At 36.9% G+C, this 17,420-nt stretch overlaps 1 protein-coding gene across 3 annotated transcripts; it reads right to left on the reverse strand.

The window, feature by feature from the left end:
- Nucleotides 1-1,757: 1,757 nt before the first annotated feature.
- Nucleotides 1,758-17,184, reverse strand: LOC149804067 (orexin receptor type 2-like). Of its 3 annotated transcripts, none has more exons than XM_089953942.1 (3): nucleotides 17,152-17,184; nucleotides 13,313-13,435; nucleotides 1,758-4,077 (listed from the first exon to the last, which is right to left on the reverse strand). In XM_089953942.1, exons 2-3 carry the CDS (start codon nucleotides 13,362-13,364, stop codon nucleotides 2,849-2,851), a joined length of 1,281 nt encoding a protein of 426 aa, XP_089810068.1. In that variant the 5' UTR covers nucleotides 13,365-13,435; nucleotides 17,152-17,184; the 3' UTR covers nucleotides 1,758-2,848. The 3 variants fall into 3 exon arrangements, with proteins under 3 accessions (XP_089810068.1, XP_089810067.1, XP_089810066.1); XM_089953941.1 differs by lacking the exon at nucleotides 17,152-17,184 and adding an exon at nucleotides 14,078-14,169; XM_089953940.1 differs by lacking the exon at nucleotides 17,152-17,184 and having other exon boundaries at nucleotides 13,313-14,038.
- Nucleotides 17,185-17,420: the final 236 nt, after the last annotated feature.

Here is a 17,420-nt window from a genome sequence, read left to right on the forward strand (position 1 = left end):
TTCTCTCCCCCACCCCACGTATACGCGCTCCTCTAATATATTTCGTGATGAATTGTCCCCGTTACACTAAGGTGAAGGTGAAATACTATGAAAATATTTCCACTTCAAAATTTTTTTTTTTAAAAATTACAACTGTGCCCCTTTGCCTGACGAAAAAACCAACAATTACATACAACTGTTTAAGCACTTTTCTGCTCACTGCAAGAGGTCTGTACTTTGGGGTTGGGGGGTTGTGGGTTGTAAATAAACTACCGGTTTTATATCCGCCATTTTAGTGCCTGTGAAAATTATAAATGTCCCATTCAGATCGACCAGTATGGCACCTTCTTGTACTCTACAGCAAGATTCTAACAGGGAGCGAAAAATGGATTTTGAAATTTAGTAAAATATTTTTCATTTTTGGTGCTTTAAATGTGGCATGAAAAACAATATGGCGTAGATAATAATTGCTGTGGGAAATAATATCAAATAGATTTTACTTCACTACGTAATATTTATTTATTTATTTTACTTCACTATCCATCTAAGATAACCTAATTACTAAGGATATAAATTAAACATGTCATCACTAAAGTATACGACAAGAATTAAGGTAATGCTCTAACGTCAGCTAACCAGTGTTTCTCGGTGCATGCGTCCTCAGTCCTTTTTTTTCCGATCTGTATACTTATTTTCCTTAAATTCCTTCGTACTAAACGACAGAAAGGATATCTGATTAAACTAAAATATTTAGACCTATGCAGAATTCTAATAGTTCCCTTTATCTGTAATCTGACTGATACAATGCGCACTTTAGTACCGAGTTTGTTTGTTTTTACGAATCTCAGACGAGTATTTTGAGCAAAACTGAACTGCCGAAATTCCAATTTAAATTTTTACCCTGGTTCTGAGTACGGAATGTATATTTGTATAGCTCATTATATCTAAAATATTTAAATCACTGTCATTCTTCCCTTCGTCTGTCTGGCAATCTGTCTGTCACTCTGCAGCATATCTCACATGTTTGCGGTCATGTTCTGATTAACGCCATTACGTGTGTAAATTGCTTGTTTTATCATCGAAACTCTTGAACGCCGAGAATCAGCAACCAATAAAGCAAATATATAACAGCCACAACAATAATTACAAAATGGCAAAAGGAAAGAAGACGCTGACGACGACAACAAGAACAACAACAACTTCCATCAGAGACTGCAAAGTATACGTTTCAAGTAGAATTTGCAACTGTCCCAACAGTTTGGAATACGCGAAGGAGCTCATTACAGAGAGAATTAAACAACTTTTGCGAGAGCCTGGCGTGAGGTAGATGTGTCCATTATTTACAAGGATTTCAAGACAAATAATTTTCCTCTAATTACGTGATGACCACACACCACACAACTCTACACATGGGTTTTCTTGCGTCACGTTTGTATGATCCATCAGTTAGCCTTTCCAGCCGAATATTGGTACTTTAGGGCATGTACTATGAAACACGACCCCATATAGACTAATGCAACGAATTATTCCTATCTGAGATTACTAAACACTTGTATATTAGAACATCCCGAGAATTCCTTATGTTCAAAACCGGGGGTGGGTGGGGGGTGGGGTCATTTTACCTGACTAATCTGTACTATCAATTAGTCTCATGAACATTATAATGTCTGCTGCTAGTAGCTGGCTAACTGCTCGTTTTGAAAAACATCTTTCCAATACCGTCCATCTCAATGCCGCCTCTCTCAATCAACAATTAATCACTAAAATCAAAACAAAGCTATAAATTGAGACGTGAATACATATATCACATCTCTAGGTTTATTACAGTTGCAACAACAGTTGTAGTAGTAGTTGCTGTTGTTGTTGTTATTGATGATGATGATGATGATGATGATGATGATGACATTGCTGTTACGTAAATTGATATTTTCGTAATATTATTGTAGCCGTTCATCGTTTGTCAATATAATTTAATCGATGCAGAGACATACTATGATGGTGTTTTTATTCGCATAAATTTGATGTAAACAAGGTACTCAACAGGAAAGAGGCATACTTCGACTAGACACAAGCCATCGATCCCCGTCACTTCAAAAGTCATAACTGATCCGATTGTATGCTGGTCGTCTGAATCCTGCGCCATTTCCTGAAAATCACTCTTGTTAATGACATTTTGTCGATAATATCAACAGGGTCTCGAGTTTTTATTAATAATCATCCCAGTCGGACATGTAGCTCTCTGTGTATGAGTGTATCTTGACATGTGACTATGGTATAAATATCTAATTATAAACATACGTACGTACATACGAACCTACGTAAAGAAAAAATATTTTCGTACAAGGGCAGGCAAATAAATAGCTACAGCTATCCCACATAAAGAAGACAGACAGACAGACACAGACCTATTAATGGATACTGACAAGACAAACAGATACATAGGGAAAGCAAATAGATAAGACAGACGGCCTAATATATAGATAGAGGGACGTATACAAAAATTATGAGACCATCAACCTATAAATTAATAATTTGATAGGTATCCACGCCTCTTTCTTTTATTAACTCCGCATTGAAGAAAACGGGCTTCTTTCTCTGTACGCACTGAATACAAATATTTCTTCCTTTCTTTGTGTTTGCTTGTGTGTTGTTTTTTATTTTTGTTGTTGTTGTTGTTTGTTTTTTTTTGTATGCTGCAGTTTAAGCCTATCTTCCACTTATTTCAATTCTTGACCATCCATTTATTGATAAGAAAAATAGTATGAAATGATCCTGTACAGAGGAATGCAATTCCAGACGCCAAATGAGCTGGCTTCTTCCTTTTGGCAGAAAATGACAAATCAACAGTCAGAGGTTTTTGTATATTTCCCTAACTGACATTTACAACTCGCGTGCTTCTATCAGTTTTCTTGGAACTGGAAAGTGATCTTTTTCTGGCGTACAATCTCCCGACTTCATGACATAAGAATAAATGTTTCAACAAATCTACAAACTGGCGGCGAAAATTCTTGTTTAGGAAGCTATAAATTACCGGATTTATAGCACAGTTCAGCAAATAAAATTTGGAGAAAAATTTACTGACAACGTCGACAGCGTCAGATTGGTTATCTTCCAGGTCTTTTATTACGGAACGGCAAATCATTATAACAACAGCGGGAAGGAACGTGATCATAAACGCAATGGTAACTACAAATAGAACAATGGTGATTCTGCTGATTTTGACGCGGCGAATCACCTCAGCGATGCTGTTCATTCGGGGTCTATGTACAGGCCTATCCTCACTCTCACCCGTCTCGTGATCGCTGCTGTTATCGTTCTTGGATCGTGAACTCCGAAACAGCCGACTTTGCTGAACGTTTACTTCAACACCGCTGTCATGTAAGGCGGAAGCTAACGGTCCAGTAACAATTGTCTGCCGGCGTTTGACTTCCCGCCATATTCTCAGGTAGATTCCAGATAGTAGCAGAAGCATGAACACGAAAACAATCCCAAGCATAGCATAATAGACTATGGCAAACGACGATTTCCTATATTTCTCCTCGACAGAACAGTCATATCCCAAGACTCCCTTCTTACTTGTTTCCGCTCTGGAGATACCAAACAATATGGCTGATGGGATACCAAACAATATCGATATTATTCCCGATATGACACACATGCCCTTCAGTTTGTACACTTCAAGCATCATTAACGGTTTACACACTTTCAAATATCTGTCTAAACCGATTCCAATGAGAATAAACACGGAGCCATATGTTGCCACGGATACAATATATCGCAAAAGCTTGCATGCAACGTAGTTCTGGAAATTGTATGAATGCAAAAGATCGTACATTTCCGTAGGAAGAGCGATTACACACGTAAGTAGATCAAAAATAGCCAAGGAGAGTATGAAATATCTGGCAGTCACCCTTTTGAATTTTTTTATGTACACGTAGACCACGAATATATTTCCAATGGTACCGACTACCATTAAAATGAGAAGGAAAATAAGAATGGGAATGTACAGAACTGCTTTCCTTTCACTGAGCTCGTCCAAAACATCCTGGTTATCGTTAAATGCGTCATCGCTAGAAGGCCACGTTGTGGGAATCATATCTGGAAAAATATAATTTAAACATATCAACTTCTTTGATAGTTTTTGAAGTTCCATTACAACTGAGTAACCTCTGCGTTAGGAAGTGTCCATTAGGAGACGTCCATTTAGTACGTACGCATGGAGGGGGTAACCCAAATGCATATGCTTGCGTATGGGGGAGGGGTCTACTGATAATGTATGTACTCATAGGAAATGGGGTGGGGGTATGAAACCTCGATAAGAATTTGTTTAATACGTAACCTGTTCGACTGAGTTCAGTGGGCGTTTGAATTTTAGCGGACACTAGACAAACTGTTTAAAGTTACACAGCTTATTTCTTTGATGCAGCCAGACATTCAACGTCGGTGGACTGTTTTGTTAAACACGTTAATATTATTAATGTTTTATGGCTTCTGCATGGATTAAATATAGGCCGTTCTATAGAATTGTGGTGGGGGTGCGTCAAGCGTACGTACGCATGTGGAAGGGTGTAAAAAAAAGTACGCATGTGTACAGGGAGGGGGATCAAGCTTTGCCAGATTTTTGCGTACGTACTAAATGGATGGCTCCATACTGTCACGGTTTCAGGGTGAAAGAGTGGCGCGATACATAAATACATACATACATATATAACACCCATCCATCCATCCATCCATACATGCATACATACACACACACACACACACACACACACACACACACACACATATATATATATAGAGAGAGAGAGAGACAGACAGACAGACAGACAGAGATGAAACGAGATGTTTAAATAAGTGAAATATGCTTTAAATGTTGAAAAGGTTTTTCAAATAAACTTCGTGTTTAGACAGCTGTTGAAACAAAATTAAAAACCGGAATTTATGAGCTGTATCAATCCGCGCATCTTTATCTTGCAACCGTATTAATGTGAACAAAAAGTTGTGGATGTACCGTATATGAACTGAGTATCTATACATACATCGACTAATTTAGCCTTGAGCTTGGGGGTTAAAGGGCATGCAGGAGATTTTAAAAACTATGTCTGAAAATTTGGAAGAAGGTTTCTGTAGCAGACTGTGTGTGTGTGGGTGTGTGTGTGTGATTTGTATTTTTAACACAGTTTTAACAATTTCTCAGTCATATCGCTATGATGTCTGCAGTCTATGGTGATATCTAGCACTGGGTCATCATTCCGCAGACATGTAGTATCATGTCCCACCCAGTCACATTATCCTGACACCAGGCCGACCAGTCCTAACACTAACCTCTTAATGGTGAGCGCCTAGCGAGGTAGCTGTTAGTACCATTTTTATAAGTCTTTGATATGACTCTGCCTGAGTTTGAACCCGCGACCTCCCGCATCCGAGGCGGACGCTCTAACCACCAGGCAACCAGAGCGGTGGAATAGCCACCTAAAATGGGTGATTTGGTGATTAATTCACTTGTATTGGAGCTATAGCTGTCTAAACATCACGACAGATGATCTGTCATATGACGTTATGCTTTCCACTGGATTTAAGCCACTTAATATAAATGTCATTGAAAACGTTAGAGAATTTTTATTCTTCTCTTAACACGCATAACGTGAATTAACACTGTCTTGGAAAACGCTAGTAAATATCCTATATTTAAACAATTTCCAAAATCTGGAAACTCGGTCTAATTTTCAAAACTACTCGTTTCCTAAATAAAAATAATTTTGCTGAAATAAAAAAATAAAGCAAATAAAATGGAATGGTTTCCAATTTTCACGCTTGCTACGTTCCAAAAGAGCGAATATGGACTGCAGTAAATGCACAACAACCCGTTTTCTTGAGTTTTCTTGGCTTTTTTTCACCCTAAAATGCTGTATTTACTGAATCATGTAAGTACCTCAAATTTGTTACAGCATGTCGTTAAGGAAGATAAAAGAACCAGTTGAAAAACTTAAAAGCTGAAAGAAGTTAAATTTTAAAAAAATTAATAGTAAATATATTGAGGTGATCACATTCATCTTGTAGTAAAATTTTGTTAGAATTTACTTTTCAAATTAAATAAATAAAATAAAGCTTATAAAGGCAGGAAAACAATGTACAAGTTGAGAATTCCTTTTTAAAAGAAATGAATAATTATTCAGGATTGAAGTATATGTTAGGATTGTTGTTCAACATTTTAAATATATCAAGCATTTTTTAAAATAAAATTTTAAGTTGAGATTTATGTGGCAAAAAGGTCGATATAAACTTCAGTTATGCATGTATCTGAGTATACGACGGCTTCTGTGTGTCTGTGTGTCTGCGTGTATACGGAAAAGGAAAGGATTGATTTACGTATGTACCTCTACCATTAACAACAAAATACAGAAAATCACTTTCAGAAAACATGATACGAGAATTTGTAGCGCTAAGTAATATCCGTATAGGAATGGCTCTCTCCTTTTCTGGGGCTACTGGTGTAGGGTGTCTCAGTTTCAGGCGGGTTCAAACTAAAACGAAATGTGCAGCCAGTCGTCCTCCCAGTGAAGAAAAAAAAATAACAAGGCTTGCTTTATATTTCAAAGCAAACTTTTTTCTTTCTTTTTTAAAAACAGCTTCAGGGTGTAATGAAGATTTCGATTTTGGTTTCTTTGTGTTTTGAAGACCGTTGTACAAAAAAGGTTCCGAATTTGATTTACATCTTCGATTGAGTTTTAATAAAAGGCAACACCAACAAAGAAACGTATATTACTCATTCCAAAAAGACAGACGAAAACAATTAAGGATTTTTTTTTCCATTAGTGCAATTACAACGTGATTAATCAGAAACACGCTATGGCGAGTTTGTCCCATGAAATACTAAGGTTATGTTGGACTGTACAAGTCAATGATAAAATGCACCGTGCTTCCATGTCAGATTTGATGAATAATTTGTGGGTTTTCTCTTTATTTGTTGGCTTATCTGTAATATATCTTGCAATAGTAGTGTGTACAATAAACCGTTTTTATGATTCAATTTGTTAAAAATTACTTTTTATCTTTAAATGAAGGGCAAACTTTTGCGTCATTTAACTGAAAGTATAATGGAACCATCTATAAACCGAACATCTTTTGGACATGAACTATATTAGATTATTTCATCGACTGATTTTATTTTAGGTGCTGAAACCTTTGCTTAACGAATTTCCTCACATTTAATTTTTAACATTTTTGCGGCAATTTTTTAAATGAAAATATTAAAAGACTCGTTCGGTTTCAACTTGCTGCAACTATTACAGGCGTTGATGTCCGTGATGATGCACATTTATTCAGTGTGACGTCATAAGGCTATTATGACGTAACAACAACTACATTACGAGGGCAGTTCGAAATGGTCATTATTTATATATGAGGTTTATTCTCAAAATGCGACGGAGAAAGCCAAAGAAGCTTTGATTGGTATAAAAATATAACTGGTAATGAATTATCACTCGCGTTACGCAAGGTGAGAGTCTGTCACTTTTCTTATTTCCAACGTTTTCTTTTAAATGATATAGAAGAAAAAGTCTACTTTATCAAAAAGGGAACTGACACTGGTATGATAAAGCTTTCATTTTACTGCATGTTGATGATATTAGTATATTTTTTGTATGCCTTTATGTTGGGGAGAGATATGCGTGTATATTATATTATGCGTGTGAATGAAATTATTGCTTATGTATCATTGCCACTATTTTTAAAAAGTTATTGTATTTTCTTCCGAATGTGTCCGTACTTTCAATGTATATCAATGTAACCATGTTTATGTATTGCACTAGTTGCTACATATGTACCGAGAGAGAGAGAGACTTGGTAAAAAAATAATTTATTCCTGTTTAAGATCAGTCTGTTTAAATCTTTTTCAACTGAGTTCAGATATAACTCGAGAGTAATTACTTAAATTATTCACTGAAATTACTAAGTGCTCATTAGCTTTTGAATTAACACATTACTTTGAAATTATTGTGAACTCGTTTAAGACATTGTGAATAGCATCATTGTGGTACATCAGAACATTCAAGACTGTTGGAAATCATTCAGAACATTCTAAAGTTTTGAACTTTTGATAGAAAATTTTTGATTTTTAGGGATTTCATTCACAATACTGTAAGAGCTTCTTAAAATTTCTTTTCGTAACTTCGAGAAAGAAATTGCTTGTTGATTTTACTGAACATTTTAGTCTCACTCCTTCTTTTACATAATTTAAACCTAGATTGATAATATTACACAAATTATTATACGTCACAAATTTATTATAATAAATATGTATAAAAGATCCTATCGGATGAACATAGATATTAACAATGCAAAGTCTCGAATTTTGAATTTGTATTGAACCGTAAAGTTGAATGCATTTGCCATTAAAATTTATCACATTTAAGCCAGGAAAGTTTTGTGAAGGGCCACTTCGACCTTTCTTCTTTCCCCCCCCCCCCCCGTCAGTGTTAAAACTTGAAAGGTAGCATTTATGACTCATTGAGACTGACCGAGGGATTGCAACGCTTTCCTGAGAAAGTAAACATTTGAGCTACCAACCATAACCGCTTGATAGGATCCCATGTAAAATTATCATTTCCAAAGAGAAAAGTGATATGCGCAGTGGTTGACAGATTCTAAGCTGTCTAAATATGACGAAAGAAATGATTATCTTGAGATAATTAAGGAACCGCTGCTTACGATTGGGCAGAGTAAATTAAGGCCTACACTTTAGAAGTAATGTGAATTTAAAGTGACGATCTTGGTTGAAATTCTTATTCTAAAAAATCCTGAGAGATACGTCTGACTCCGAGGAAGCGTAAAATGAATAGTGTTTTCCTCGTTAAACAAGAAAAGGGGTCCAGGTGGCTGTCTTGTAAGAAAAGACAGGGTTTAGCGTTAGGACGCACCATTTCTGAAAGAGAACATCATTAAGGAACAGCTTTCTGGGGAGAGACGACGGGACAGTCCGAAGACGGAAGTCCGAAAAAAGAAGTCATGAGTTCAGAACAAAGGACTAAGAAGTCCAGAAAGGGGTGAAGCGTAGAGAGTAGGAAGGCTCGAGAAAACAGGAAGACGTTGATACACGGTCAATTGACAAAGGTGATGCAATCAGTCGTGGACATTATGCTCTTTTCACCACTCGTTATTATGATGAAATAAATCCAAATCAGACACTGCTATTAAATTATGTTGACATAATTTAGATTGAATCGGAGTTGTCGCTATTTATTGTCATTGATTCAATTTTGTTATTTTTCTTGTCTAAGTGGGCTCGTATTGCACTATTTCTTCCCATTAGTCTTGCTCAGTTTTCTGTTGAAATTCTATCTTTCCACTCCCACCGGTCTATAATATCGAGGGAGGTCATCCTCTCGATAACGCCAGCCAAATCCAATTAACCCACTCTCTTACTAAAAGGGTGACGTTACAAAGTGGGGTGTATCGTCCGGGATAACTTGAACAGTGTGAGTGACAGAGGCTGAGTAAGATATTGAATATAAAGTAGAGTACCATAGCAGTGATAAATTTGCTTATTGTTTAAGCAAGGAATTACGAGAGTGAATCGAGTCAATATCTATGCATTCTGTAGTTAGTGCATGCCATTATTTGATATTTCTTTAATGTATGCTGTGACATTGTAACAACTTAAGATTCCGTACCTGAACTGCTTTGATAGCGTGGTCGATGTCTGAATTAAAGTAATTCAGAAAGAAATATTCCCTTTAGTTACTCTTGCAAGAAGACATAATTAAGGAAGTCCCGAGAGAGTTATTGCACATTGTTGGTGCGAGCAAGCTGAATTTGGGGAGTAATTCAGAATTTTATACTGCAAACGCTGTTAGCCTGCTTTAGAGTGAATTAGGTAAGTTCGTAGGTTAAGACTTTATTGGAATAGAATACGGGTAAGTATTCTTAAGGAAGCTGTTTCCTGTAAGGCAGTAAGAGTTAGTAGGTACTTAAGATAAGTAAACTGGTTGGTGATACAGTCGAGTAGACTAGAATGACAACTGATAGGCAGTTGGTCCAAGAGTTTAAATCTACTGGTAGAGACGAATTGGGTTATGAAGGGACCCAATTAGCGGAATCTGTAGAGCGGAGTCTCAGAGAACACAAAGAACATCAGGCATCAGAGAAAGAAAGAATTAGACAAGCCGAGGAAAAAGAGAGAATCAGACAAGCCTAAGATAGAGAAAGAGAAATCGAGTTAGCCAGATAGTAGGCCGAAGAAAGTCAGGGAGAGAGAACATACGTTAGCCATGGAAAGACTAAAGATCGAAACGAAATCTAGGAGGGGCGAAAAACTGAATGAACGTTAAGGACCCACAAGCAAAAGATCTGAGGATAGACGTACCGTAAAAGATAACAATTCCAATTTTAACGACAGAGACGAAATCATCGACAACCTTTTGACTGAGTTTGAAAAGTTAGCTTTAATCCATCATATACCCAAAAACCAGTTGGTCATTAATATCTCTGCATTTTTGCAAGGAGCTGCCAAGGATGTCTGTCATAATATGGCACCGACTGAAGTAGATGATTACGACGCTCTCAAGAAAGCCCTGTTAAGGCACTACGAGTTGTCGGCTGAAAGTTTTCGCAAATTTTTCAGATAGTCATCTAAGCGAACAAAGGAGACACATGCACAATTTCATAATCGCATATGCGTGATTTTCGATAGATGCATTAAAATGACAGGCATCGCGCTCACTTATGAAGGCATACGAGAGGAGATCTTGAAAGAACATGTCCTCAGTACGTATCGAAAAGACCTGATCGTATTTTTGGCGGAGCGTGATTTCGCGACTTTAGAAGATATCAGTGTGATGGCAGAGCGATATGAGAGTGCACACTCTTATCCAACCACCTGGGGTGGCATGGATCGACCTAGCGTCACTGACTTTAGATGAACTAATGGTTCGACACCTCATAGGCGGAATGGTTAAAATGGATGGAAGCTAGGGGCTGATAATCTCAGCAGTGATCAGTGTCGTGGCACAGGAACGACCCAAAGAGTAGATAGGGTTGCCCCTGGTAGGAAAGCTGAAGTTGTATGCTACTGCTACAACAAACCTGGCCATATTCTCAAATACTGCAGGAAATATCGTCCCACGATAAATGCAGTGACATCAGGCACTGGTAGAAGGTGTAAAACAGTGGCATGGTTGAATACAGCAACAGCTACGGTACATGGAGAGAAGGCTACCGTGCTTGTATGACACCGGCTGTAGTTATCCAGCCATGGTGGATAGCAAATTTGTCAGATCTGCTGATTTTACAGCTGAGACAGTGGAAGTTCTATTTGCTGATAGGACTAAAGATTCTCTCTCGGTTGTCTACATCGACCTTGATTCGCCGTATGCGAAAGGACGAATTCAAGCAGCGTGCTTGTCAGGATTGTCGCACGACGTAATTTTAGGATGTAGGTATGTGTTGCCACAGCCTAATCATATCACGTGTACACCTGTACAAATGGGGTCCATAGAGACGAGGTCTATGAAGCGAAGGTCAGGGTCGAAGCCTCTAAACCCGTCGACTTCGCACATAGACAATTTGCTACCTGGTGAATTAAGAAGACTCCAAGAGAAAGACTGTACCCATAACAGAATACGCGGGTATGCAAATGAGGAGTACGTTCGGAACTTGCCAGGCGGTGAGGTAAAGTTCGTGATGAAAAGTGGTATGTTGTATCTATACGCCCGGAAAGGATCCGAGAGGTATAAGCAATTGATTGTACCTCGATCGAAGAGAGAAGAAGTGATTAGGCTAGCATATGAGAGTCTACTTGGTAGTTACATGGGTGTGGAAAAGACACATGTAAACATTAACGTGAAATGCAACTTCAAAATTCGGAGAGCAAGGTGGGGCCTATGTAAAGTGTCGAATTAAAGTTGAATGTATTGAGCATTAAAATTTTATCACATTTAAGCCAGAAAATTCTCTGTGAAAGGTCACTTCGATCGATCTTCCATAAACCCCCATGTAAGTGTTAAAACTTGAAAGGCTAGCATGTATGACTCAGTGATATTGAGCAGGGCACTGCAACACTTTCCTGAGAAAGTAAACATTTGAGCTACCAACCATAACCGCTTGATAGGAACCCATGTAAAATTATCATTTTCAAAGGAAAATTGATATGCACCGTGGTTCACAGATTCTGGGCTGTCTAAATCTGACGAAAGAAATGATTATCTTGGGATAATTTAGAAACCGCTGCTTACGATTGGGCAGAGTAAATTAAGGCGTACACTTGAGAAGTATTGTGAATTTAAAGTGACGACCTGGTCGAAATTTTTTAGTCTTAAATATCCTGAGAGAGGAGAAGTCTGACTCCGAGGAAGCCTAAAAAGAATAGTGCTTTCCTCATTAAACAATTAAAGGGGACCAGGTAGCTGTCTTGTAAGAAAAGACAGGGTTTAGTGTTAGGACGCACAATTTCTGAAAGAGAACAGCGTTAAGGAACAGCTGGCTGGGAAGAGACTGGACAGTCCGAAGACGGAAGTAAGCGTAGAGAATAGGAAGGCTCGAGGAAACAGGAATACGTTGATACAAGGTTAACGGAGGAAGCTGATGCAATCAGTCGTGGACATTGCGCTCTTTTCACCACTCATTATGATGATTAAATAAATCCAAATCAGACACTGCTATTAAATTCTGTTGACATAACTTAGATTGAATTGGAGTTGCCGCTCTGAATTGTTATTGACTAAATTTTGTTATTTCTTGTCGAAGTGAGCTCGTAATTGCATTATTTCTTCCCAACAGTCTTGCTCAGTTCTCTGTTGAAATTCTATCTTTCCACTCCACCGGTCTATAATATAGATAACGTCAGCCGAATCCAATTAACCACCTCTCTTACTAAGAGGGTGACGTTACAAACAACCTCTAAAAGAATTAGTGTATATCCATAATACAATTCAAATTAGCATCCTCAAAAAGGAATAGTTCATATCCATAACAAAAAATCAAACTAACAAATGCTAAAAGTTCATAAATTTCTTAGTTTGTAAGTTTTTCCTCCTAATATTATCTTATGCTGCTTCCCACACATGAATTACTATTATTATTATTATTATTATTATTATTATTATTATTATCAATCACTAGAGAAATTACCCCTTTCTTTCGTCAAAAATATTCCTCTGTTTTAAAAAAAAGATGTTGTAACTGGTGGCATATACTTATGGTCATTTTCCAATATGATTCATTCGAGCGCAATAAAACTGAATTCCTTTTATGTTCTCCTACAAAACAGGGGTGCTATGTTTGTGGTTGTAGGTGTTTGAATATATGTTAAAGAGATATCGGGTGGGGTACTTCTTACCTGATTTATTGTCGTGGTAGACCGATGAAATCGACATGCTTGATTGCGTCATCCTTGTTCAAGATGTTTGGTGAACTTCTCATATGATCGCAGTACTATCAGCGTACCATGCAAATGTAATCTCTGGAATAAAACAAGAAAACGGTTGTGTTGTAAGAATATGTTCCATGTATTGTTCGCGTTGAAGTCCAGAGTTTTGGGAAATTGTATTTCTTGTTACAGCACACGGAATTCATGGAACTGTGGTATCCAGTTTCCCCATTTCAAACGATCACAAATGAAGTCTTGAAAAGAGTAGGTTTAAGATTCATACATATGCACAAGCATTTTTACACCAGTAATACTGTACTCTCAATGTAGAACGACGTGATGGTTGTTTGATTGGTTTGCTTTGTTTAATTTTAGAGTTTTAGCATTTTTTGACAATTAACTCCATTTTCTCAGCCAGATATAACCCATTTGTACTCTACGTGCCGTTACGTACCAACCAACAGCAAAGACTAAATGACTCATTATTTCGTGGTAAACATTTAACATGTAAGACAGCGAATGGCTTGTAAATTGATCATGACAGTGTCATCCCGATTAAGTGTCCTTCATGTCCGGTTTTCAGATGGTCATTTCCTGCGGGTCGCGGAACTTGCTGGACCCCGGATTTACAAACTTGTAAGTCATGTATATGCAAATCATTTCACCCCCGTTATTTTGTAATCTTGTTAAACTTTCTTCCTTCAGATTTCACATATATCGAAAAGTATAGCTGACCTTTATGAAATAATTTTATGCGTGATCCGCTCTTTCTACGGTTTCTTCTTTTATATCACGAAACCAATACAACACGTATGATTAGAACAGTTTTGTCGTCTAAAATGTCGAAAGTTGGAAATTGAAATTTTATTTATATAGACATGTGTCATTGCTTCCCCCACTTTCCGCACTTCCCACAGCATCAATTTCACATGGATGCTGACGATAGAACATAGTCCTGTTTTCATTTCATATCATACAATAACGGTAATAGAGCATTTCCCTTTGGGCAATTGATAATGGTTTGAACAATAAAATCCAACACAATATTTTATTATGTCATTTTTAGATCAATTAACTTGCCCACTCATCAGCTAACTCGGAAACTCTAGTCACCAGATTAATTTTTGAAAGTGCGTTTTTTTTCCCCAATTACTTTTATGATTGAAATACAAAAATAGGCAATAAGCACTAACGTCACGCTGAGATTGATCGTCTGGTTTGGAAGACGTCCACATTTTCGCTATAGAAAATTTAAATTTAGTGATTTTTATCATTAACATACGTTGTTATGTTGGTGGTGCGATGATGGTTGTAGTGATGATGGTGGTCGTCGTCGTGCGATGATGATGGTGGTGGTGGTGGTACGATAATGGTGGTGTTCGTCGTCTTCGTGCGATGATGATGATGGTGGTGGTGGTGGTGCGATAATGGTGGTGGTCGTCGTCTTCGTGCGATGATGATGATGGTGGTGGTGGTGGTGGTGCGACGATATGATGATGATGATGATGATGATGGTGAGGAAGAGGATTGGTAGAGGAGCAGGAGAAAGAGGAGAACAAATATATAGAGGTTTATCTGAACAGAAACTACTTGCTAGCTGGAATAAGCTTTATTTAGGCCTAGGACACATCTTAAGTGATAAGAAAATCAAATACATATTTTCCTCATTTATATTAAACTTCGGTAATAACATATTAACCTGCTGTTGAATGGCAGTATTTGCAAATATTCATCTGTCGGCGTTTCAAAACTGCATCATGTTTTGTCTTTCTTTCTTTTTAAAAACAAAAACAAAACATTACTTTAACTAAATTCTTATTGTTGCCCTACCACAATAGTCATGGCGTTGGTACAAAAAAATACAACAACAGTGTGTTGGGCACAAGAATTGGAATAAATTTTATTCGGAATAACTTTTGTCTTTTGCATAATAAATATATATTAGTGGTAGACTCAACCTCATATGCAACAAACTGTTTTGAAAGGAATTAATTTCACATACCACCTTGCCAAACCTTTACCTCTTTATACACAAAACAAAATTTAGAAGAAGAAAAATAATTCCCTCTAACTCCATATGAAACAAAATATTTTCAAAATAATTAATTTCCCCTACCACCGTTATAATCTCCTCCTCTTTTAAGACAAAAAACAATATTTAGAAGAAAAACAGAAAGGAATGAAAAAAATGGAAGTGATTACAAAACTACTGAATTAACACATTACCTGCATGCCCAATATAAATGGCATACTTGAAACAAATATAAACCCAAACATATGAAAGACTAACAGCGAAAGGTAATAAGAAAATGAAGAATGAAGGAAAGAAGTTAGGTTAAGAAAAGAAAAAAATAAATTATAATTAAACAAAAAGCTACCGTAGCAGGATGATTTATGTACCTGTAGAATGAGTAAGATTAACTAATATATGTTTATTTTTTCAATGGATTCCGTTCTTAAATAATTGGTGTCAATCTACAACACAATAGCGTTGCGCTACTTCATCTACGGGAAATCTGCGAACCATTCTACTATGCTTAACAAATTGAAACATTTAGCAGTCCAGAGATAAAGAACGCATGCGCTAGTTCTGAGTTCGTGTAATGGATTAGTCTGGTTCCCTGCTTAGTATACTCCCTGCTTTGCACTCGCCATACTATAGCGGAGTGCAACGCATGGAGCATACTAGGCAGGGAACCAGAATAGTAATGGGTCAACTCCATGACTTAAATGCACCTCTGTTCTGGTATTGTAGGATATCATGAAGATCAAAGGGGTTTAACATTCAGACGAAACAAAATTTCCAAGTATTTATCGTAGGTTCCCGTGTAAACAGTTTGACCATGCACTTGCACAATATTCATAACAACGGATAGATTTTAGTGCTTAGGAATTATGGGCCACAATAAGATTATAAACTAAAATGATATAAAATTTTAAATCTTTTAAATCAACAAGACTAGTGACGCATATATGAATTTAAAAAATTAGAAAACTAAAGAAAATAATTACTTTATATTAATTATATTATGCTCTTTTAGTTGACTTATATGACAAATAATGATTGATGGCCCAATTAATTGTTTATCCATATCATCAAGCATCAAATCAGTGTTAACAATTCTCAAAGGTTCTCACTGACGAAAATGTCGGAAGCATATGTACAACTGTTCAACATTGGGCTCCAAAGAAAATATATGGGGGCTCTATTTGCTCCAGTTAATAACAACACTGGTTGTTCCGAGTTCACAGAATTGTTATCCATCAAGTGTGTGCATTAATGTATATCCCACAACGATAGATAACACCACATAACCTATGCCCATTTTAAGTCAGTTGACAGGTATGGTATAGCTTTCGCTTAAAACAATACGATTTCGAGACATGTATAAATGACTCTCAATGAACTATGAAGCTAAGGACATGCGGAAGCATACGGTCAACCCATTTCTTTAAAAAAAAACAAGTAAACATACTCGGAAAATGTTGCTGCAAAAATTGTACAAAGTTGAAAAATGTTCCGTTACGTCGAACTTATCCAAAAGTGAGCACCAAAATTTAAAAGTTCAGCAAAGGGTTTACATTATAGAGTCAGAAGATTCATAAACTAAAATGATTGATGTCAGTAATGTGTTAACAAAAAGAAGGAACAAACATGTCATTAAATGTGTAATAAACAAAGCTCACGAATAATAACTCTTGGTTAAATAAACATCATTAATTTCAACTATGGGAGATTCCTGGTCTGCACCATGTAGTACTATTTTAACTCGGTGTACCTTTGCAAAACTTTTGTAGTTAAAACGTACCTCATTCCTGTATGGAGCGTGACATCAATTCACAGTGCAAAACGATTAATGCGTACTACTGTTTATGAGTAATAACCGAAATAGTCATATCCTGGTATTCTCGTGTAATACTGGTTGGTATTTTTGTGTAATATTAACCGATATGGTCATATACTGGTATTTTTGTGTAATACTGGTTGTAGTTATTGACCGACAATCATATACTGGTATTTTTGTGTATACTGTTTATAAGTATTGACCGACATAATCATATACTGGTATTCTCGTGT

This window comes from Sinohyriopsis cumingii, chromosome 3 (genome assembly GCF_028554795.1).
Source record: "Sinohyriopsis cumingii isolate HCF-2022 chromosome 3, ASM2855479v2, whole genome shotgun sequence".
NCBI lineage: Eukaryota > Metazoa > Mollusca > Bivalvia > Unionida > Unionidae > Sinohyriopsis > Sinohyriopsis cumingii.